The sequence below is a fragment of the Bubalus kerabau genome, chromosome 6 (genome assembly GCF_029407905.1).
Source record: "Bubalus kerabau isolate K-KA32 ecotype Philippines breed swamp buffalo chromosome 6, PCC_UOA_SB_1v2, whole genome shotgun sequence".
Lineage (NCBI taxonomy): Eukaryota > Metazoa > Chordata > Mammalia > Artiodactyla > Bovidae > Bubalus > Bubalus kerabau.
The window spans coordinates 27,167,885-27,186,079 of record NC_073629.1 but is presented as its reverse complement, the minus strand read 5'-3'; the positions used below and the strand labels follow the sequence as shown (position 1 = coordinate 27,186,079).

Here is an 18,195-nt window from a genome sequence, read left to right as displayed (position 1 = left end):
CTTCTTCAGATGCTAAGTTTAGCTAATCTTGCACCAGACCTGGCCGGGAGCTACAAATAGTTCCAACCAACCAGCAGGAAAAGGCATAGCACCAGGGCAGTGCCATGGACTCGGTCTCTCCAGCAATCATTTCTGTTAGGACAGCTCGATGACAGGTACCTAAGAATTGGAGGCTTGAGGAAGTATACTGAGAATTTTTCCATAAAATAATATAAAAGGTGAATTATCATACATCATATTTACTTCAGGTGCACTTAGGTAAGTAGGTGTATTTTATAGAAGTGGTCATGTTACACTGATGAAGCTATTCTTTTTTAAGAGACTAGAGATTACTCTAGAAGTTAGAATTATAAAAGAACAATTAACTCATCAAGTCGTTCCACTGCTCCTTAGCCTGAAGAAGGTATTGAACATTTGAGTTGATTATAGCTAATAACCTGTGATCTCATTTTCTAGAATTGTAATACAGGGAGCTACATAATGTGGCACATTGGGAACTGGAGCACTAATCTATTTTTATTCCCTTTTCTTTCTCCTACTTGCAAGCTAAGCTCAGCATTGGCCAGCGAGAAGTAACAGTTCAGAAAGGACCGCTATTCAGAGCTGAAGGTTACCCCGTCAGCATCGGCTGCAATGTAACTGGCCACCAAGGACCTTCTGAGCAGCATTTCCAATGGTCTGTTTACCTGCCAACAGCCCCGACACAAGAAATCCAGATCATTAGCACCATGGATGACACCTTCTCTTATGTAGTGTATGCAAACCGGGTAAAAAGTAGGGAAATCTACGTGGAGAGGGTCCAGGGTAACTCAGTCTTTTTGCACATTTCCAAGCTCCAGATGAAGGATACTGGCGAGTATGAGTGTTTTACACCCAACACTGATGAAAAATACTATGGGACTTACAGTGCGAAGACTAATCTTACTGGTAAGCTGTGTGTGCTTCTTTACTAGCCAGCCCCTGACAAACCAGAGTCTCCATCATCACAATGCCTTGCGCTGTGACATGGCTTTATATTGTTCTGTTTGTTTTAGCAAAAGAGCCCATGAACCCCTCTGGATATTTTGGAGTTTGTCACAGATAGATATCTCATGTTCTCTAAAACTCTCAATTCATTTTCCCAATCAACTCTGTCATGAAGAGTTAGATATGATGTGGTATTCCTAGGCCTTGCCCACAGCTATCCATAGGTTGATAATAACACAGCATCAGACAAAGCTTTGAGAGTTCTCATGTCTCTTCTTGGAAGCAGAATATTAACTTGATAGAAGAGCTGGTATTGATATAATACATTTATATATAACACGACTGAGTGACTGAACTGAACTGAATATCATAGGAAGTAAGTCATTAATGTGGAAATAGTTATTCTCAAACTACCATTCTCTAGTGTATTTTCCTATGTGGCAAGGATCGTATTTGAAATTACTGTTTTGTCCCTTTGCCTAGAATATCTTATCACTTCCTTTTCAGCCTGGCAAACTCCTACATATACTTTCAAACCCAGTTTAAACACTTCCTCTCCGGTGAAACCTGGTCTGACTGTTGCGGGCAATATTCCCATCTTGGTTCCTTCTTGATGTTCTATTCACAACACTGTTACTAGCACTCACCCAGCTTATGTGGTAATTGGCTTCTTATATGACCGTCTCTGATCTTACCCCGAGCACTGTAAGAGAACATTTACTTCACTCCCTAGCACACTGGTGAGCACTGAGTTGAGGCTCAATAAACATTCATTGTTGAATCTAAATATTGCTTTCACATAAACTTAGGCTGTGTGATCTCCTTTGAGGAGGAAGAGAATGTTAAGGTATTAGATGGTTATCAAAACTTTGGTAAGGGTTGCATTTTGGCTCTGAAAGATAAATTATAACAGATTATTTCAGAACTTTATTTTATAATGGAGCAGGTGAAGGCCCAAACAAGTAAAGTGACTTGTTCCAGTTCCTGGAGTCAAATAGGGACAAATATAGGATCAGAATATAGGTCTTCTAGCTCCTTGTGCTTTTCCCATTTAAAACCTCTGTGTCTGAGTAGCAAAATGGGTTACAGACTGTGCTAAAAACATAACAGTGAACCAAGAGCTTTGCCAGGTTCCATAGACTGTATATACATAGATGCCAATGTTCCTGTTGGTAATAGGTAAAGCATACGGCTGATGGGAAGCCAACTCAAAGAATGTACTTTACAGATGGTGGGTCAGGCCACCACCTTCATCTAGAGAGGCTAGTCTAACTAAGCCTCTAATTGATCTAAGTCAATTACCATCATTCCTCTGTGTCCAGTTATTCCAGATACCCTCTCGGTGGCCATGACTCCCCAGACTCTAAATAAGGAGGAAGGTGAGCGGTTGGAACTTACCTGTGAGGTGTCCAAAGCCACAGCTCAACATACCCACCTCTCTATCACCTGGTACCTGATGAAGGATGGAGAAGGAAGCCAAGCCAGCAAGATTATTTCCCTCTCCAAAGATTTTACGTTGCTCCCTGGGCCCTTGTTTACAGAGAGGTTTGCAGCTGGTGACGTGCGACTCGACAAGCTTGGGGTCACTACCTTCAGGCTGTCAATGGGGAGGCTCCAGCCCTCAGATCAAGGTCAGCTGTTCTGTGAGGCATCTGAATGGATTCAGGATCCTGATGAAACCTGGACTTCCATCACAAAAAAGCAAACAGATCAAACAACTCTCAAGGTCCAGCCGACAGGTAATTATCTTTTCAGGAAATTCGTTAATATGCTAGTGGTGGGTATTTGGGGGATATCTTTCTGTCTTGGGGGGGGTTTCCCCTTTTTTGGCTGTGCCCTATGTCTTAGCGGGATCTTAGCTTCCTAACAAGGGACTGAATCAGTGCCCTCGGCAGTGAAAGCCTGGAGTCTTAATCACAGGACCACCAGGGATGGAGTCTTAACCACAGAACCACTAGGGAACTCCTGATTTTTATTTTAAAATCTTTGGTTGAATATAAAACAAGATCATTTAGAAAGTTTGGGTAAATTTTGCTTTTGTCATTTTTGGAGCATAAATAAGAAAGATATTCATTTGGGGCTCTGTCCACAGGCTATGTCCACGGAAGGTTTTATATGGGATAAAATCTGTTGACTGTTAGGTAGATTCCACAAACCATACAGGGAAATAGTTTTGTTGCCATTTTTGCCAGGCTCTGTGTAAGCACTTCAGCTGCATTATCTAACGTAGTCCTAACAACCAGCCTCAGAGCAAGTTGACAAATTCCGGTTTTTGAAACACAACCCAGAGCCCCAGCTAATGGTCTGCCTAAGCTTGCTCAGCGGGTGAGAAGTGGAGCTGGTGTTTGAAGACAGGTGTGTCTCTCCAAGGCCCTCTCTCCACAGTCACTTGGGCCTCAGAATAGCCCCAGTTTCCAATGTGAAGCCTTGTCAGTGCTCCCTCCGCCTGACTCCTTTACCTTGCAATAATGTCACTCTTCGTGATCCATTGGCATTTTCACCAGAGCAAGCAGAAAGCCTCCATTGTAATTCCTGGTCTCTCCACATGAGCTTTGGTCTGCTAGGAGGAGATCTAAAACCATAAACATTCATGCTAACAGCAATGATCCAGTGGTGGTTGACTGAAGTTTTCTTTCTTCTTTTTTCTTAAAGAGGAGTATTATTCTGTTCCATTAAAAACTGTCCTGATGACGTTACATGTCCAAATTATACACGGGGAGTCCTGTGGAGACACATCATATATGCTTTTTTTCTCCCCTTTCTTTGAAAAAAAATTTTTTTAACATAAAAGTCTTTATTTTTAAAATGTATTTATTTAAATCAATAAGAATTGTATATGTTTAAGGTGTACAGTACTGTGTTTTGATATCTGTTTGCATTGTGAAATGATTATGATCAAGTTCGTTAGCATATCCATCGCCTCATATGGTTGTGTCATGTATGTGCAACACTTAAGATCTACTTTCTTAGCAAATTTCAGGTAACACCACACAGTATTACTAACTGTAATCATTAGATCTCCAGAACTTATTTATCCTGCATAACTGAAACTGTGTACTCTTTGACCAACGTCTCCCCATTTACCCCACTCCCACAGGCCCTGGCAACCACCGGTCTACTCTCTGCTTCCATGTGGTCAACATTTTTAGTTTCCACAGTCTTTCTGTGTCTGGCTTATTTCACATAGCAAAATGTCCTCCAGGTTGATCCATGTTTTTGAAAACAGTAAGATTTCCTTTTTTCTCATGGCTTAATAATAGTCCATTGTGTATATATACCTTTTCTTCATCCATTTATCCTTTGGTAGTCACTTGCATTGTTTCCATATCTTGGATATTATGAGTAATGAACACAGTGCAGGTATCTCTTTGAGACACCGTGTCGTTTCCTTTGGATATGTACCCTGACGTGGGGATTGCTGGGTTATGTGGTAGTTCTACTTTTAGTTTTTGAGGAACCTCCACACCGTTTTCAATAATGATCATACCAATTTACATTCCTACTAACAGTATACAAAGGTTCTTCTTTCTTCTCCATCCTCACCAACACTTGCTATCTTTTGTCTCTTGATGACAGCCATTCTAACAGATGTGACGTGATATCTTGTGGCTTCAATTTGCATTTCCCTGGTGATTAGTGATAAGCATCTTCCTGTCCATATTTTTAGCCATTTGTATGTCTTCTTTGGAGAATATCTAGTCAGATCCTTTTTCATTTTTATGTCAACTTATTTGGAATTTTTTGCTATTAACTTGTAGGAGTTTCTTATACATTTTGAATAGGAACCTCTTTTTGAATACATGGTTTGCAAATATTTTCTCCCATTGTATAGATTGTCTCCTCACTCTGCTGATTGTTTCTTTTGTGTACAGAATCTTTTTGGTTTGATGCAATTGTACTTGTCTATTTTTGCTTTTGTTGCCTGTGCTTGTGGGGTCATATCCAGAAAATCGTGGCCCAAACTAATGTCAGGAAGGTTTTCCTTCTATTTTCTTTTCTTTTTTCCTTTGGCCATGCTGCATGACATGTGGGATCTTAGGTCCCTGACCAGGGGTCGAACCCATGCCCCCTGCAGTAGAAGCACAGGCTCTGAACCACTGGACCACCAAGGAAGTCCCCCCTTTTATTTTCTTCTAGTAGTTTCTCAATTTCAGGTCTTGGGTTTAAATCTTCCATTCATTTTGAGTTTATTTTTTTTTTAATATGCTGTGAGATAGGGGTCCAACTTTATTCTTCTGCATATGGATATCTAGTTGGTTCAAAGCGTTTATTGAAGAGACTATCTTTTCCCTGTTGTGTGTTCTTGGCACCCTTATTGAAGATTAATTGACAAAGATTCATGAATTTATTTCTGGGTTCTCTATCCTGTTTCATTGGTTTATGTGTCTTTATGCCAGTATCATAGTTCTGATTACTATAGCTTTGTAATGCATTTTGAAAACAGGTAATGTGAAGCCTAAGGTTCTTGCTCAAAATTCTTTGGCCAGTCAGGGTCTTTTGGGGTTCCATATGAATTTCAGAATTGTTTTTATCTATTTCAAAATGCTATTAGAATTTTGACAGGGATTGCAATGAATCTGTAGATTGCTTTGGGTGATATGAGCATTTTAATAATATTAATTTTTCTAACCCATGAACATGGGATATCTTTTCATTTATTTGTTTCATCTTCAGTTCCTTTCACCAGTGTTCTACAGTTTTCATTGTACATCTCTTTCACCTCCTTGGTTAAATTTATCCTTAAGTATTTTCTTCTTTTTGACACTATTGTAAATGGGATTATTTTCTGAATTTTTTTTTTGATAGTTTACTGTTAATGTATAGAGATGCAACCGATTTTTTTCATGTGTTGATTTTGTATGCTGCAGCTTTACTTAAATTCTTTATTAGTTTTAACAGCTTCTTGATGGAGTTTGGTGGGCTTTTTTTCTTTTGGTTCCTATATATAAGAACATGTCATCTGCCAACAGTGATTATTTCTTCTTTTTTTCCAATGTAGATGCTTTTAATTTCTTTTTCTGTCTAATTGCTCTGGCTAGGACTTCAAACACCATGTTGAATAGAAGTGGTGAGAGTGATCATCCTTGTCTTATTCTTGATATTAGATGAAAAGCTTTCAGTTTTCCACTGTTAAGTGTGATGTTAGCTGTGGATTTGCCATATATCACATATGCTTTTAACTTAGGAAAATTCCACTGGATATTCTCAGCCAAAAATGAGAGCAAGAAATCACAATTTATATCAGTTCAACATAGTATAAAATATTTTATTTTAAAAGATCCATTACTATGTACTTTACACATCCATGCATTCATCTTGCTTAATAGTATTGCATTTAGAAAATCACATGTGTTGTTCTTTCTAGATGATTTAAAAAATAGTCAAGGACATTTTGATTCTAGGCATTTCTTTGGCATCTCTGATCTCCCACATTAAATTCAATCCCTGTACTATCCTGATAGGAGGTAGCATCTCTCTCTGGTATTAAAGGGATAGGTGCAGTGGCCTCTCTAAATATCTGCCTTGCTTTTGTTTCCTAGTGAGAGATTTTCAAGTCAACATTAGAGCTGAGAGCACGGTACATGAAGGAAAATCCTTAGAACTGGTTTGCCTGGTCATGGGCGGTGGTGGCCAGGACCCACACCTTCAGGCCACTTGGTTCTTCAATGATGTTGAAATGGCCCACATTGATGCTGGCGGAGTTCTGGATCTGAAGAAAGATTACCAAGAAAGAGCAAGTCAAGGACAGCTCCAGCTTTCAAAGTTAAGCCCCAAGTCTTTCTCTCTCAAAATCTTCTCTATGGGCCCAGAGGATGAAGGTACATACAGATGTGTAGTGGCAGAGGTGACAAGAGCTCAGATGGGCTCCTGGCAGGTGCTTCAGAAAAAACAATCACCAGACAGCTTTGTGCGCCTTTGGAAGCAAGCAGGTATGTGAAGTCGGGGCCAGACATGGTTGGGCTGCATTTCGATGTCCTCCTTTGTGAGTATTGGATACTTTCATGGACACAGGGCAGGTCTCCTGAAGTCAGGTATCAATCAGGTCACTTTGAGGTGGAGTGGAGTAAAGGGAAGCACCCAAACTAGCTGAAAACCTGGGGGCTTCCCAGGTGGTTTAGTGGGTAAAGAATCCGTCTGCCATGCAGGAAACCCAGGAGACTCAGGTTCGATCCCTGGGTTGGGAAGATCCCCTATAGGAGGAAATGGCAAACCACTCTAGTATTCTTCTCTGAAAATCCCATGGACAGAGGAGCCTGGTGGGCTACAGTCCATGGGGTCACAAAGAGTTGGACACAACTAAAGTGACTGAGCACACACCCATATAGCTGAAGAACTGAGTCCTACTCCTGAGCCAATAAACAGGCTGTGACCATGAACACTCCATGTACTTCACTTCACTAATTCTCAGCTTCCTCAGTTGTAAGATAATCTAATTTCACTGTCTTTAAGTCCCTTCTTGCCATCTTAGATTCTTGATTCTATTTGCTATTATTTCTGATTGGTGTGTTGGGTTTTCTTTCAGCCGAGAATACCTGCGTTCATGAAGCCCCCCCGTCTCCTTGTGTGTGTGTGTATTTTGAGTAGATTAAGAGAAAAGAGCTAAAAAAAAAAAAAGAGAGAGAGAGAGAAAAGAGCTTATACTTGCCTCTTTCCTGAGAAATAAACACCCACATTACCCCCTCTACTTTTTCAACATCTTTCAGGTGTCTTTCGTCAGTTCTCTGTGTTCTTAACCTGATACAGGGAACAATACTTAGTCTTAATTCTGCATCCACCCATGACTCAGAGTAAGAAAAGAAGAAGCGACAGTGGGTGGACTCTATTGCCTGCGTGTTGCTGTGATGTGGTGAGATGCCTATCTGACCCAGATAGGCTGGGTCTGATTATCTGGAAGGCCATCCAGCTCCTGTTAAGTTTCTGAAGGCTGCGTGACCTTAAGCATGTTTGATAATCAGTTCTTTTTGTGTGGAGAGAACACTGATAAATCCACAAGCAATACTGATTTTCTGGGCTGAGTATTAAATTCAAAGTCTAGGAAGATGAATTGCCCCAAAGCAAAAACCAAAAAAATAAATAAATAACAAACCCAAAATGAAGATGTCCTTGTTGTACTCGCTTATTGGAGGCATCTCCATAGACACAAACACTTCCATGCTCTTCTCCATCACCCCATTTGCTTGGAGTGAAGACGCACAGCTTTGGCCTAGATTGGCGAGCCAGGAAGTGTGTTGGTGTTAGTTCTTACACTAAACATTTGGTCTTTCTTGTTAGGATTCAGAAAAAACTATGTAGGCGTGTTTACATATTTACACAGAGTTAAATCTCAACCTTGTGTATCTGTCTCCACTGGAGCAGAACTGTAAACCTTTCATAAACTCAGGACATAGGAATCTGTGCCAGAGGGACCAAAAGGTGTGCTTTGGGGCACACAGATCACAAGCCTATCAAGTAGGTGGTCTGCCCAGGCTGAAAATAATACTTTGTGCAGGCTGGAGTCCAACCTGTTTCTTTTTATGGAGAAACAGAAAAAGTTAGTAGCAGATTTATTAAAGACCCTATTGAGCACTTGGTTTTGAAACTCAAGCCATTACTTGAGTATGAGCAGTTTTATCATCCCGTGAATGTTTTAAACAGAAGAGGGTACTTCCCTACCACTATGCAGGCGCGCCTTACACATGCCTGGTGAGTGTGTCACTTCTGACTCGGAGACAGCAATGACCACAATAAAGTAAGGAAACCACAGTTTTTTTTAAAAAACTGAAACTGCCCGAAACCTATCATAATGGTTATATTTGAATAGTAAGATTATGACTAATAATTTCCCCTATAATTTTGAAACTTTAGTTATGAGTCTATTTTTAACTTCAAAAAAAAAAAATAAGTGTAATAATGCCTCTAATACCCCAAATTTGGAAGCAAGTTTTATATAAATATATGTTATGTTATATACATATATATAAAACAGGTAGATATATATTAATCTATTTGTGGACATTAGCCTTCTTTCTGTCTTGGTAACATATGTTCATCCATAAAGCTGTTAAAGACAGAACTCTTCCTCAGCAGAGAAGATCAGTTTGCAAATTCATTTAGATCCTATTAAGATTTCAAATGCCAGTTCTGTTTTGTTTTCCTGGAAATTCCCTGGTGGTTCAATGATTAGGACTCTATGCTCTCACTGCTGAGGGCCCAGTTTCAATCCCTGGTCAGGGAACTAAGATCCCACGAGTCTAGAAAATATAAAATTTTTAAAAATCTTTTTATTTTCCTTTTCTGACTTTGAACACCTCTGCTCTCATGAAGGGACTATCATTACACACTAATACTAGTAGCTGTCTTTTGCTGGGCACTTTCCCTTGCCAGCCAGGGTAAGCCCTTTGCACGTGCCATTCACTTAGTCTTCTCACAGTGCAAAAGTGAGGTGCTATTATTACCCCCTTTCTTTTACAGGAAAGGAAATTGAGGCTCAGAGAGGTTCACTTTGTTGTCCAGAGTAATTCTATAATAACTCCAGGGACCTTGGCCTTAAGCATGAGGCTGGGCTGCCTAGGATGCATGAGCTTGAGGGATCTTTGCATTGCCCGCAAAGCACCCAGGACAAGGCCTCGCACAGGAAGTATCTGTTCAAAGGAAGTCCACATTTCTGATCATCTTGAATTTTCCATCTGGGAGCCGGACTTACATTTACTGTTTTACACTGTAGTTCAGATATAGGAAGGATGTCCCTTCAACCAACAATATATATGAATGAATATATGATTTGAAAAAAAGAAATGTATATATATGTGTGTGTGTGTGTGTATAGGTGTGTGTATATATATATATTTTAAAAATACTTGAGGGGGAAGTATATCTGTATTTATAGTATATATATTTATATATACATACATTTTCCCCCACATAATTTTGTAAAATAAGACATTTTTAATAAAAAAAATTTTATTGGAGTTTAGTTGCTTTACAATTTTGTGCTAATTTCTGCTATACAGAAAAGCTGATCAGCTATACATATACATATATCCCCTCTTTGTCACCACAGAGCATTGAGTAGAGTTCTCTGTGCCCCAACAGAGGTCCTTATTAGTTATCTGTTTTATACATAGTAGTGTATATATGTCAGTCCCAGTCTCCCAACTCATCCCACCCCTTGTTTCCCCTCTTGGTGTCCATATGCTTGTTCTCTACATATGTGTGTTTATTTCTGCTTTGCAAATAGGTTCATCTGTACTATTTTTCTAGAGTCCACACATATGCATTAATACACAGTATTTGTTTTTCAACTTCTGACTTTCTTCATTCTGTATGACAGCTCTCGGTCCATCCAAGTCTCGGCAAGCGGCACAGTTTCATCCCTTTTTATGGCTGAGTGATATTACGTTGTATATATGTGCCACATGTTCTTCACCCATTTCTCTGTTAATGGACATTCAGGTTGCTTCCATGTCTTGCCTGTTGTAAATGGTGCTGCAATGAGCATTGGGGTGCATGTATCTTTTGTAATTATAGTTTTCTCTGGTATGTGCCCAGGAGTGGGATTTCTGAGTCATACAGTAGTTCTATTTTCAGTTTTTAAGGAACCTCCATACTGTTCTCCATAGGAGAGAACAATTCATATTCCTGTATCAATTCATATTCCTACCAACAGTGTAAGAGGATTCTCTTTTCTCCACGCCCTCTTCAAGTAATTGTTTTTTAATGGCAGTATTTTGAACAGAAATATAATTAACAGTACTTCTTCACTGTTCAGTTACATACTAATTAGGGAAAGATAAGTAAGGAGAGGAAGGTAATTTTGAACTGTGAAAGTCTGAATTCTAGAAAACTAAACATTGAAATAAACACAGCTTCATTACTTTCAGTCTCATACACCATCTCTAATTAATTTAACAAAATAATACCCTGTGTTTTCCCAACTAGATGTGCCTAAGGAACAAATCACTAAAACTTAGGGCAAACTGTAAATTGTTTACATGTAAATTAGTTCTTCTGGTGTTCTTTCTGCCATTTCTACTATTTAAGTGTTGATTAAATCTTTTATTCTGGGGGATGGTGCAAGAGTGAACAATTTGATTGGATTTTTCACAAAGTAGTCAAGTTTTAATTAATGAGAGTTCACTGTTTTTTAGAAAACTTTTCATTTACTCGAAGTATCTTTTTCTTCTAAAACCTGTAATCCACAGCAAGAAATGTGGTCGTGTCTACCAAGAACCGGCAGCAAGCAGTGTGGGAAGGAGAAGCGTTAACCCTTCTCTGCAAGGCAGATGGAGCTGAGAATCTCCTGACTGTGGCCTGGTGGCATGTCCCACAAAACCAGACACAGCCGGTGTTTGTGGCTGGCATGGAGCAGGATGGCACCGTGAAGCTGGGTGCTTCCTATGCGGAACTCAATAACCTCAGAAATGCAAGACTGGAGAAAATGGACTGGGCCACCTTCCAACTTGAGATTGCCTCCACCACCCTCACAGACAGCGGCATGTACGAGTGCAGAGTGTCTGAGAGGACCGGGAGCCAGGCCAGAAACCAGAGCTGGACTCAGAGGGTGTCGATCACCGTAAAGCCCCTCGGTAAGTGTCAGGGAAAGCCTTTGCTGAACTTGCATATCATCAGTATCTTCCTTCTGTAGTGGGATGCCGTGGGATTTGATTGCATGTCATCCTGAATCCTCTAGTTACAGTACGTATACCCCAGAATACAGAGCAGAGTCTCTGGTTACCACGTCTGCCAACTGGTCTCTAAAGTTTACTCATTTTTATAAAGATGGTCTTTAGGGTGCAACTTATAAGTTGTTATTCAAGTCTAAGAACAAAATTGTATCATTTGGAGTAGACTTAGGAAAGAGATAGGCCAAGTGAAGCTGACCCTCATACCTTCAGGCTTCTGACAGCTGCAGCCTGGGATTGCGGAATCTCCCTTGCAAGTGTAGAACAGGGATAGTGCACCCAGCAGTGGGGTAAGGGAAGGAGGCCGGCCAGCAGGGCTGGGGCGCGCCCCACCCCCTCAGTAGCAGCTGTCTAAGCAGTGGACTGGGGAAACACTGCCTGTTTGTTGTCTCTGCTGAGAACACTCTTACAAGAGGGTCAACTTTAGAAAACTGAGGTCAGAATTCAGGACGGCCTGTACTGTGAATCAATGTCTACCCCCAAATATTTGATACTCCCAATGTATGAACACATGGTTCAGTGTGAAGAGGTAATGACTAGGAAAACTTAGAAGCACTGTACCTCGATTTGATAAACATGTTAGGAATCGTGTTTTGTGTTTCTGCCCACAGAGTCAAGTTTACAAGTTAGTCTGATGAGCCGTCTACCACAAGTGAAATTAACCAACACCTTTGACCTGTCCTGCGTAGTGAGGGTTGGCTACTCTGAGCTCAAGGTTCCACTCACCGTGACATGGCTGTTCCAGCCCCCCAGATCTCGAGCCTTTGATCTGCTTCTTCAAATCACCCACAATGGCACTATTGAATGGGGGAGGGGCCTACCCCAGTTCCAGAGGAAGACGAAGATTTCACAGTCTTCATTTCATTCTCGGCTCCTAATCCACGATGCCACCGAGGAAGAAGCAGGAGTTTATCAGTGTAAAGTAGAAGTGTATGACAGAAATTCGCTGCACACAAACAGTCCTGTGAGGGCTTCTGCCTCCTCTCACCCACTAAGGATCACTGTCACTTTACCAGGTTAACACTACTTGAAATTAATTCCGCTTTTTTAAAAAACATTCTTCCCATTTGGGGAAAGTTGTGGAATTAAAGCATAAAATACTTTCTCCCCATGTTTGTACTATAAGTAGATACAATATATAAGTGATATCCAGGAAGCGGGGTAGGGATAGATTAGGAATTTGGCATTAACAGATTTAATGGACATGACAAACTCTGGGAGATGGTGAGGGACAGGGAAGCGGTCGATGGAGTCACAAAGAGTCGGACACGACTTAGTGAATGAACAACAACAACATTAACAGATGCTCACTAGTATATGTAAAGTGGATACGCAACAAGGACCTGCTGTATAGCACAGGGAACTATATTCGATAGCTTAGAGTAACCTATAATGGAAAAGAATCTGAAAAAGAACATAGAAATCACTTTGCTGTACTCCTGAAACATTGTAAATCAACTATATTTCAATTAAAAAAAAATTAACCAGAAACAAAAACATACCCCCCACCCCCACACACATACAGACACACACATGCAAAGTGATCTAGGTTAACATTGAGTTAATATGCACGAAATGGCCACACTGGTTTTTAAAACATTGGAATACTTCCACACTAATAATAACTGTTGCCCCTTCCACATTTCCTGTAAGTCCCCACCACTCAACAACTGGACACCACCTGGCACAGCAGGGGGCCTCCAGGATCGGCTCCAGTGCTGGGGCATTCTTTCAGATTGGTCCCTGCCTGTGCCTGGCCAGTCATTAAATGTTTAGAATGTCTCTCCTAGTGGTATGGATAATGCAAATTCCATTCAATACACTTAGCCATTCATTTTGATATGTTAATGTATAAGAGTTAGAGAATTTGTGATTATAGTCAACATAATTTACCTTGTCAATTGGTAATAGAGCATAGAGATGAAAAGTAAGACACAACTTTACAAATTCTGCTGTGCCAGTATCTTCTTTCCTGATTTCCATCCTCTTAAGGTGGAGTGTTCAAGAGCCTTTGACATCACTTAGATCTAATGAGAACTTAATCTGTCCAAGCCTACTGACTCCATGGGCAAATTGCTGATGTGCAATTTAAAAATGGTGACATGTTCCTAGTGCAGTGCCTGACAAACCAAGCAGATGCTCAAACATGTTAGCCATCATTCTCTCAGCTACTGAGCAATAGTTTTGGTTATAGTAGTCATCTCCTTGTTGATTAACTCATGCCTTAATTTACTTGTCTTTTCTGATGTATTTCAAATTGTTGGTTCAATCCTTTCTTCTTAAAACTTCTTTTTCCATGGCCTTGTGACACAAGATTTTCTTGGTTTCCTTCCTAGCCCTCTCATTCTCTTTTGCAGAGTCCTCTTCTCGCACTGACTCAGCCCTTTGGGCTTCATTCTCAACTTTCTCTCTTCTCATTCTATACAGTCTCCCAAAGTAGGTTTGTTCTACCCAGGGATTTATGCTATGTATTGACAACTCCAAAATTCACTATCTTGAATGACTTCTCTTCTGATCTCCAGACTCATGCAATTGCCTTCAAGACATGTCTATACTCAATATGTCAGAACATAAATACACCATTATCATCCTGCCAAAGCTACTCCTCTGACATCGTTCTCTATGTCCCCGCCATCCATCAGTGATCTAAGCAAGAAACCTGAGTCATCCACTACTCCTCCACATCCAACTCATGTTCAAACTCGAATTACATAGCAGGCAAGGTCCTTTGTGATCTGGTACATTTATGTCTTCCCAGCACCATCTCTTTCCACTTTCCATCTTGAATTTGAGCTTTAGCCACACTGAATCACTTGCAGTTCCTCCAATACGCTATGCTCTCTCTCACTTTTAGTCTTTGTTCAAGTTGCTTCTTTTGCATGGAATTCCTTTACCTCTTCTCCATCAGTTTAATTCCTATTAACCCTTAAGACTTAGCTTAGAGATATCTCCTCCAGGAAGCCTCACTCCCATATTTGGGTTATACAATCCTGCTATGTGCTCTGATAGTCACTTTTACAGACTTCTGTCCTGCTTGGGTGACACAATCCTATAATCTCTCAGCCTCTGTCCCAGTACTAGTCTCTCCCTCTAGGCAGAAACTGAGGGGAGGGATCCACAGAGCCTGGAATAGTCTGGCACATAAAATAGTATGCATTAATAAATGTTTGTTGAAGGAGGAATAAAGAGACCTACTGGCAGCATCAGTAAGCAGCCACAAAAGTATAATCTGTGATGTCAGCAAGAAGATAAGAATAAGATTTAGAAGCCAGGTTTTGCCATTCATCTTTCTGACAAAGCAGAAAAGCTCTGGGGTTAAAGGATAGTTGACTCCATATCCATACAATGTTCCCAGAGTTGAGTGACTGCAAAGAGACATTCAGTTTTAATAGTGAACATACAGCTTTCTCTTGTTTACCCATGTCTGCAGACAGGTACAACTAGACTTGGGCAAATTATGGGTCAAGGAGTATTCTGGATAGCAAACACCCAGACAAAGCATCCAAGGGCCACTTTCTCTCCATTTGATTTATGAAATGCTATAAAAGAGAAGATGTCTGTGCCTAAATATTAAAGAATTTTCTTTTTTTAAATTTTATTTTATACTGGAATATAGTTCATTAATAATGTTGTGTTAGTTTCTGGTATACAGCAAAGTGATTCAGTTTTATATGTATAGGTTCTTTTCCTGTATGATTTATTATAGGATGTTGAATATAGTTCCTTGGGCTATACCATAGGCCCTTTTTGGTTATCTAATATTGAAGCATTTTCATGTGGGAGAGATTGGCTTTCTGGCTTGATACTTCCTCCCTCCCCTCCCCATTCCACTCTTAGGGCAGGGTAGAACTAAGACCAGTGGGTGGAAATTATGAAAAAGTAAGATTCAACTTGATATTGGAAAGAATTCTCTAGTGGCAGCATGTCCGAAGATGGAATGGGTGCTTTGTTAGTGAGTTGTTCAGAGGCTGAATGAGCAGTTAGTGGGGCTACTAAAGAGAGAATTCACACAGCTGATGGATCTAGGAGCTGTGGCCTTAGTTGACTCTAATGTCCCTTCTACCTTCAAGTTCTATTTTCTAGCAAAGTAACAAAAGTAATTGTACTGTTCTTCTCATTTAGAGAGCAAACTGAAGGTGAATTCAAGCAGTCAAGTCCAAGAGATTTCCATCAATTCCAACACCGACATAGAGTGCAGCATCCTGTCCCAGTCCCCTGGAAACATTCAGTTGGTCGTGACTTGGTACTTCTCTCCCATTTCCACTGATGCACCCTGGCTGAGGATCCTGGAAGTGGACCAAAACCACGTAGTAAAATATGGGGATGAATTTCAGACCACACGGAAAAAACAAAAATTCCACGCTGAGAAAGTTTCCCAAGACTTGTTTCAGCTACACATTCTGAATGTGGAAGACAGTGATCAGGGCAAATATCGCTGTGCTGTGGAGGAATGGCTCTGGTCTACAAATAGCACTTGGAACAAGCTTGGAGAACAGACATCAGGTCTCACAGAATTGAAACTCAGGCCCACAGGTAAACCTTGCAAGTGTATTCTCTAGCATCTTTCTGTAGACTGACCCCCTTCTCTTGGGCAGCTGTTCTATGGGATGATAATATGCAGCTGAAAATATGACCTAGAGTCATAGGAATAGCGGCCACCAGCACAGTGACTGCAGGATGCAATAGCCCACCAGAGGAGGTAGGGGTCATTTCCGGTGAGTCAGTCTGAGATTTGGAGAAGTTTAGATGGGAACAAGATCCCTTTGAATGGTTGGCTTCTCAGCCTGGCAGCCTGGTCTAGGCAGCTACCCAGGGTATCGTATCTCCAGCTCTCTATAATAACAAGCTGTGTCATTCCAGTGGGGCTCTACCGTAATTTGGCAGAGAAAGAGTAATACAAAGCATATTTCTCCCACTGTGAACAGAAACTGTACAACTCTATAGGGATGTGTGGAGAGATTGCTTTTCAACATTCGGCCACCTCAACATAAGGCAAATAAGAGTAGTTAACTGTTGGAATGGCTTACTGAGGGCATCTCCTCCCCCTCAGGAGATCTTTAAAAATGAAATAGAAGTTCCATTCATTTGCATTGGTCCAAGAGTGCTGTGGTCTAAATGTGGGCAGGGTTGATTAGATCTGTCAGCATTAGTTAGGTCACCTCCAATGTTGATTAAAATTTAATGAATGTCACATCTAAGGTTTGGGAACTGGCCGAGATCCAAAAGCACAATGCAAATAAGTTAATCTAGTTTGGCACTTAAAATTCTATTTTCAATGTAACATCAAAAAATAAGATTATAATGAACATTGCTTTGTGTTAGGCAATTAGGGCTCCAAAGATAAATAAGGCAGAGTCTTAAGGAGCTCACAGTCAGTTGGGAGCAGTAGGGGCAAAATAGTAGCTGAGTGCGAGGGTCTCTTCCTTCTGCTCTGGCTCCCCTTCTCCATGCCCTTCAGGCCCTTCTTCTTCTCCCTGCTCAGTGTGAGTGTTCCTCGGGGACACACGAACCCATTTTTATTCTTACTCTCTGCTCCCTTCAGAACCTGCTAAACACTGCCTGGGTTCCAACTACCACCTGCAGTGAAAAAGCTCTAAGTTTTTTACACTTAGCCCCCATCTCCTGAACTCCAGGCCTTTCCACTCAATTGCCTGTTGCACATTTCTACTTGGCTGCCCCAAAGACCCTCACACTCCACTTGTTCCAAATCATCCTTATGTCCAGTATTATCATGATACTGTCTATCATCTGGGCCATCCCACAAGGCTTTCTGTTGTTGCTGCTCAGTCCCACAAGGCCTAGGCCCACTCAATTCTCCATCTGTGTGGCTGGCATCCCTTTCTTCCAATTGTCCAGGCTGAATCTTGATAATGTGTGCCCACCTCTTTAAAAAGTGCACACAAAGGGACCTGCCTGGTGGTTCGGTGAATAAAACTTTGCCTTCCAATGCAGGATGTGTGGGTTCCACCCCTGGTTAGGTAACTAAGATCCCATATGCCTCCTGGCCAAAAAAACAAAACATATAACAGAAGCAATATCATAACAAATTCAATAAAGGCTTTAAAAGTGACCCACATTAAAAAAATCTTGAAAAAAAAAATGAATTGCACACCATTTCTTAGCTCGAGCAAGTGCTTCCTGTTCAGAAATGAGGAACCAGTGTTGTCCAATCTTTTAGTCTATCAAGAAATGCCTGAGCTCTTTTTTTGGTGGATCACCCATTTTGAGACTGCCCATAATGAATTCAAATTCTTTTAAAATACTGAAGATGTCAAATAAAACATAACTGTGGCCTGGGTGTGGCTGGCTGGGGGTAGCTAGCTGGTTACCCTGGTGTAGGAAGTAAGGTAAGGAAGAGGTCCCAGGGAAACACACTGAGGATTGGTCAGAGCTGTAGGAGGGGGCAGGGATGTTTTCTCTGAAATCAAAGGAGGAGAGGATTTTGGAAGAAAATTGGTTCTGGTGACAAAGACTGCAAAGAGAGCAGAAAATCCTGGAGGGTCTCTTGAGTTGGGAAATTGCACCTTTACCGGGAGGGAACCTTGGCCAGAGCATAGTGATGGGATTG

General features: G+C 40.9%; 1 protein-coding gene across 1 annotated transcript in view; it reads left to right on the top strand.

The window, feature by feature from the left end:
• The window catches only part of CD101 (CD101 molecule), a 38,929-nt gene that overhangs the window by 7,004 nt on the left and 13,730 nt on the right, over positions 1 to 18,195 (top strand). Inside the window, exons 2-7 of the mRNA XM_055584619.1 lie at positions 547 to 927; positions 2,289 to 2,705; positions 6,507 to 6,896; positions 11,148 to 11,531; positions 12,239 to 12,643; positions 15,750 to 16,160. Coding sequence (XP_055440594.1) covers positions 547 to 927; positions 2,289 to 2,705; positions 6,507 to 6,896; positions 11,148 to 11,531; positions 12,239 to 12,643; positions 15,750 to 16,160 — 2,388 coding nt within the window. The remainder of the gene's footprint in view (positions 1 to 546; positions 928 to 2,288; positions 2,706 to 6,506; positions 6,897 to 11,147; positions 11,532 to 12,238; positions 12,644 to 15,749; positions 16,161 to 18,195) is intronic.